The sequence below is a fragment of the Limulus polyphemus genome, unplaced genomic scaffold, assembly GCF_000517525.1.
Source record: "Limulus polyphemus unplaced genomic scaffold, Limulus_polyphemus-2.1.2 Scaffold502, whole genome shotgun sequence".
In the NCBI taxonomy this organism is placed as follows: Eukaryota; Metazoa; Arthropoda; class Merostomata; order Xiphosura; family Limulidae; genus Limulus; species Limulus polyphemus.
Window position 1 is genome coordinate 14420 of NW_013666112.1, and position 6794 is coordinate 21213.

A 6794-nucleotide genomic window follows, 5' to 3' on the forward strand; every position below is an offset into this window, starting at 1 on the left:
AAGAGTAACTAATTACAAATTATACTAAAATTAATATTTTAGTTTTTAACCATAACAATAGTTGATCCAATCATCATAACCTTACCTTAAGTACTCAGAGATGATATTAGATTAAATTCCTTTGTATTGTTGAATCTATAACAGGAAGCTTAACTTACGAAGTCTCCTTAGCTAATTCCTTCTCAGAAGACTAAAAGCAATGAAATGACACACAACACAGTGTTTTTGCAAGCATTTCTCAACACTTTTTTCGTCTATTTTCTAGTCTAGTCAAACTGCATCATTTCTTTCAAAAAAAAACAAAAACAAGTGGAAAATGCAATGATTGATGGCTGTTTGTAGCATTTACCAAGGTGACAAAACAACTAACAAATCACAATACTTTTATTTTCATATAATAAACACGTGTACACTCTATTATGTAAAAACACAGTTAATTTAATTGAAACCTCCTGCATAAAGTATTTTTACGACAGCGGAAGTCACGTGACGCTCCTGGCGCTGGTAGCGTGCGTGAAATTTCTCGAATGATCGGGAATGCCCGAGTGCATTCGAGGCGCCCCCTTCTTTGGTATATAAGCCTGGCAGAAAAAGCCTGCGGTAATGAATGTATGATAAAGCGAACAGTAGACAAGGTAAGTTTCGGGCGAAATTATCGAGATTGTGAATCGCTGTGGTTTGTAGCGTGTATTATAAAAGTTGTTAAGTTTAAAGTGACGAGAAACGTACTGACTGTGGAATTACTGTGTAATAAATGTTTGTATCGAGAAATAATAAACTGGTTTAATCAAGAAAGGACTTGTATCGCTGAAGTTTCTCGGAAAGAAATGCTATCGGAAATTAACAAACAAGCAGATATGTAACAGTATTTTATAACATTAAGCGAAGTTTGAAATGAAACAAATTCGTTGAACCATTGGCGCCGATCCTAGGGAGGGTATACATACCTGCCCTCCTCATTTTATAGACCTCTCAAAGATGCATATATTTTACAACCAAGGTAGTGCACTACTTTGGTCGACAGCCATCTTTTAGGATCTTCCAATTATTTAAGGAACACACAAATATACTTCGATGCACCAAAGTTTATCATTCGACGAAGTGAACACGCGATGTACACTTTCCAGATGAGACTTCATTATTCCAAACCCATAAGTCTTAAAAAAATATATTCAATCGAAATGGCGGAGTGGACTCCAGTAAATGTGTACAAATATTGTTTTGAACGTAACGGTTAAAAGTTACAACTTAACAAATGTTGAAAGCACCGACTTTACTTATTTATTTAAATACCATTATGAAAAGAGAAAAGACAACTTTTTAAAAGTTTAAAGAATGTAAGTCGTAAATTTGTCGCAACTAGTTTTAAAAATATTTTAAATGCATCCCAGACGTATATAACAAATAAAATGTTTTTGAAAACGAAAGAGTATTGCTCTGATTAATAGCCTAATTCTTATTGTTTTATGGTACTGTATTGGAAAAACAAAAGAGCTATGTTCCAGAACACACACATTAAGAAGAACTTACTTGGAAAACATTAAGGTGAGGGTGAGTATCTATATTCCTTCTTAACCAACTTTATTAGTATCATCATCCTTATTGTTATTATTACAACAATTATATGGTAATTTTACGATAAGATGCAATCAAACATAGCTAACAAGATTACAGAATCATGTGAAGCATTTTCCTCTGATGGCCACTGTAAACTTTCTATATGACGTCATGAAATATTTTTCAGTCGAGATGGGACCCATGCTTTCAACATAGCATGTGTTTCGATTTGGCAGTAAAACTAATGTTAGGTTTAATGTCATTCGTTCGAGATCTGATCGCGTGTAACCATGATCTTCATCAAATTAATCTAGTTCGTATCATAACGTTTGTTGTTCACACAGTTGGAAAATATAAATATCGTCTCAACCATTACTGCCTCTGTGGTATATACAAGCTGGTCTAATGAGCCCTGGCGTTGGGTTAAAGGCCTCGTCGGTACTAGATAGGGCAGATATAGTGTGGTTGATACATTGTTATATACATTCTTCTTTGCATTTATTCACAAGTTCTTAGAATTGTGTATGCAAAGTGGTGAAATTTATAATCAGTATAGAGATGAAAAGAACAACATAAAAACACCAGACAGCGTTCATTTTACCCTCTTCCTAATCTTTTCAATGCATGGAAGTGCAAAGTTTCTGAGGATAATACCTCGATATTCCTATGATTACTTCATGGTTACCGAAACGGCTGTTATCAGCTATTGATACTGTGTTTGTGTTATATTTATGCACTGAACTATTAGAAAAGAAGAAAATGCATGAAACAATCCCTTTATTTGAAACAAATCATTTTATTATTCCCCAAACACTTTCAAACACCCAAAATAACAATGATATCTGGATAAAGTAACAAGATTAAATCTTCTACGCTCGTATATCATCGATTTTCATCATTCCATTACTCAAAATGGGATATTGAAGGGGTTATTTGGATGTTCTTCCACCCTAACAAAATAAGAAAAAAAAGAACCAGTTCTAGTTCTGCTTATTAAACAATCAAACAAACACATGAAGAACCAGTTCTAGTTTTGCTTATTAAACAATCAAACACATGAAGTACCAGTTCTAGTTCTGCTCATTAAACAATCAAACACATGAAGAAACAGTTTTAGTTCTGCTTATTAAACAATCAAACAAATGAAGAACCAGTTCTAGTTCTGCTTATTAAACAAACACATGAAAAACCAATTCCATTTCTGCTTATTAACAATCAAACACATGAAAAACCAATTCCATTTCTTCTTATTAACAATCAAACACATAAAGAACCACTTCTAGTTCTGCTTATTAAACAATCAAACACATTTATTTGTAATATTTCTTTTTTGTGCATAATGCTAACTTTGTCAAAAATTAAAAGTACTTTGTTTACTTAAAAAATTCTTACTTAGCTCAAAATTATAGAATGAAGAACATTGCTCCAGGTTCTATTACTATAAGCTATTTATTAAATGTAGCTAGATATGCTTCTTTATTGAGTAAATTCTCTAAAATAATATTTAAAATGTTAAAAAGTAAACTTAAATTTATTATATTCAAGAAAAATAAATTAAGACTGAATACATAAAAGATGCTAATATTACGCTTACCCACTGTATTCAAACAATCTATGATTCCTATCTAAACCATTTATCTGATTTACATCTTCCTCAGACAAGTTGAAATCAAAGACCTATATAATGGTGAAATAAAAAAAACAAATAAACCTTCATAATAATAAAACAATATAACCCAAAATAATAAAAATGTAACATATCACACTATTAATTGTGAATTTTACTAAACTCTTCCATTCAAGAAAAAATAAAACAAAATAAAACTAACCTCAAAGTTTTGTTTGATCCTATTTGGGTTAGAGCTTTTTGGAATAACTATAATTCCTCGTTGAATCAACCATCGCAATAAAATCTGGAATAATGAAATAAATTGATGTAAATTAAAAATATAAACTTGTTTACTTAGAAAAGAGAAAGAAAAACTGAATCACAAAAATATAAAATGAAAAAGTATTTACATAGCCTAAAGTACCAAAAGTAAGGGAACAACCACACTCCTCAAGATAGTAATGGGTCCATCCATACTGACTGAATTTGCCAATGTTATGTAGAATTTATGTAAGCAACAGGCAGCCAATTTAAGTCAAAATACCAAGAGAAAAGGAACTTGGTGACATTCAATGAGGAAAGATGAATGAACATGTATTAGTGGTTGGAGTCTGAATTATTTTAACCTCCCTTAACCTATCCAAGCCCAGTGTGGTTAATATACTATAAAAAAGAAGACCAGTGAATTTACTAACATAGAATATCAGCGAGCCTCAAACAAAACACTTCTCAGATCTTGGGGAACTAAACACATGTTGTAAAATGAAATAACCTGCATATATTCCTTTAAAACAGTCACTTAGTGGTTTATTAAGAGTATGGAATTCTAAATCACTATTACACTGTGTACTAGCAGCTTCATGCTACTGGAATTCCTGAATATTACATCTTCAACAAGGGAAAACATTTCTTTATAGTTGTCAAACTCAAGACTGAGCTGATTTCAGGAAAGGAGCCAGCACAATTGCTTGCATTCATAGCTTCTTTACAGTGGTAGACACTTTCCTTTCAGTTATTCCTTTCAATTTTCCACTCAGGGCTATACAGAATTCATTAATGGATTGCCTTACATAAGCAGAATTTTTAGGATACAACACTCCTAAAATTACACTACACTTTGCTTTTGGTAAAACCTCTGTACTCTGTTCCAAGAAAAAGGAAAGCTTGACTTTTATAATGTAGAACACTTTGTGTACCATGGCACCATCTCTCTCTGCACAGTCAAAACCGATTCAAACTTTTATTACAGAAACACAAGCACAGCATAGATTCTCTGTTACTGTTGATGATTGGGAATGATGTCTTTAATGTCAGACATCGTTTTGTTCAGGGCATTCTTCCTCTTAAGAGAGCCAACAATAGTGCTTAACATATCAATATATTTTTCAAAGATATTATCAGTTATATCATGGTATTTACTCAATGATAAAGGTATAAGTTCTAAAATGAGATCTATATTTTTAGAATTAAAGTTGATATAAAAGTTTACCTGAGCTGCAGTTTTCTGGTGCTTTTCAGCAATGTCTTGAAGAGCAGGATCTTTCAATAAGTTTGGTAACTCTGCATTACTGTGCAAAGAAAAAATATATATAGGTAGAAAAACTATATTTTAATGTTAGTGGAAGAGCTGGAAAAAATTGAATACAAGTTTTTAAATAAGAAATATAATTAAGTTAATCAACAATCCACACATATTTAATAGAAAATGAATATCTATTCTTGATTTATTTGGGACATAAAATAGTAAGGTACACTTTCCACAAGTAACTCATCAAGTATTTTTGTGCAACCTAAAAAATATTAAATTTATTTGTTTATTTCTTTATATTCAATACTTACATTCCAAAATTTTCTCTCAAAAATCCAGATAGACTAGGGTTGCCAAGTGGACCATAGGCAGTCAAGCTGATGTTAAGTTCTTTGCAAATCTGAAATAACTTGATTTGAGGAAAATAAGCATGGCATTCAACCTAAAAAAGTATAAATAAATACATAGTTCTTAACATTCATTTTAAAGATTATATAAACACAAAAGACAAGAACACATACATTACAAATATAGTTATATACCTCAGACAAGATAATAACTCCACTTGCCTTTTGCTGTCTGCAGCCAGTTGAGGGAAGGCAGTAACCTTTAATATTTAGAAATAACTTTAATGTACAATTAAACCAACCTGATAAAAATTCTACAAAGTAAAACTCCCAACCTCCACCCTTTTAATTGATTTTATAAATGATATATAATATTCTTATAGTAGAACTACATAAATACAGAACACCCAATTTCTACCCTTTTATTTGATGTTAAGAACTAAAGAAGTAGAGAAAAGTTAAGTCAAATAACATTCAGTCAGAAAACGTTATGTAAAGTCAGACTGCCTGATTGTTATTTTAGCTGTAACAGATGATATTGAAAGTGAGTTTCACAGTTTAACATGGATAAGGAGAATAATTTGTCTTTTCAAAGGGTGTTCTGAAGTAGTTGAACCTGCCTGTATGGACTTAGACAAAATAAAGGTGACATTTAAAGATCGATATACAACTGTAGTAACCCATGGGGTAATGTAAGTGAATTATTCACTGATAACAGTAGAGAAAAATAATTTGTCTTGTCAGTTGGATTCTAAAGTAATTGACTCAGCCTGTGTGGACTTTTGATAAGAAAAGAGAATTATTTAAAGTTTGAGATACAACTGTGATATCCATATTATAAAGAATTCTTGTACATACTATTACAACAGCGGAATTCACGTGACCCCGGTAACACGTAATGAGTATCTAGAATGTTCCTGAAGGCTCGAGCGCTTGCTAGACTCGTGCTTTTATAGTATATAAGACCGGCGAGAAGTGACTGGAGACAATTGAATTGCAGACAGACAGAGACATAACAAATTGGTGTCAGAAGTGGGATAAAAATAAATAAAGAAGATGGAAACGAGAGGTGGCAAATCAAACTACAGCTTAGCAGATTTGATGGCAGCATTACAAGAACAGCAAAAGAAACAAGAACAAGAAAATAGACAAGAAAAACGAGAGAAAAAACAAGAAGAGAGATTACAGAAGTTGTTGGAGGAAACATAAAAGAAACAAGAAGAGAAACAGCAGTTGCAAGAAAACCTGCAAGAGTGGCAGCTCGAACAGCAAAATAAACAAGAGAGATGACAGCAGTTGTTAGAGGAAAAAGAAAAGAAACAAGAAGAGAGAGATTACACCAGTTGTTGGAGGAAAAGAAAATAAACAAGAAGAGAGACTACGACAGTGGTTGGAGTAGAAAGAAAATGAACAAGAAGAAAGACTACAGCAGTGGATGGACGAGAAAGAAAATAAACAAGAAGAACGTCTCCAACAATTGTGAGAAAGCCAGAGTACACAAATGGAAAACATTAGTAAATTTAAAAGCGAATTAAATACATTTAAGGATGACTTATTGTCTTTTACACAAGGAGGATACATTAACCATCGACTTAATCAGTCCCAGACAATGACAAGCCCCTTCCAGACCCCGCAACTAAACCCTAATGCAAACATTTTCAGTCCTGTTACAAGTCACATCCCAGATATGAATGTCAGCAATAGGGGTGATCCAGTACGAAGGAAGCCACAGGAATTCGATGGGAAGGCACCG

General features: G+C 32.5%; 1 protein-coding gene across 1 annotated transcript in view; it reads right to left on the bottom strand.

The window, feature by feature from the left end:
* Positions 1-2333: 2333 nt before the first annotated feature.
* LOC106458693 (1,5-anhydro-D-fructose reductase-like) overlaps positions 2334-6794 on the bottom strand; it is a 57014-nt gene continuing 52553 nt past the window's right edge. Inside the window, exons 6-10 of the mRNA XM_013918237.2 lie at positions 5006-5136; positions 4656-4734; positions 3387-3470; positions 3152-3234; positions 2334-2507 (exon numbers count right to left, since the gene is read on the bottom strand). Of these exons, the coding sequence (XP_013773691.1) occupies positions 2465-2507; positions 3152-3234; positions 3387-3470; positions 4656-4734; positions 5006-5136 (420 nt within the window). The 3' untranslated portion in view covers positions 2334-2464. The remainder of the gene's footprint in view (positions 2508-3151; positions 3235-3386; positions 3471-4655; positions 4735-5005; positions 5137-6794) is intronic.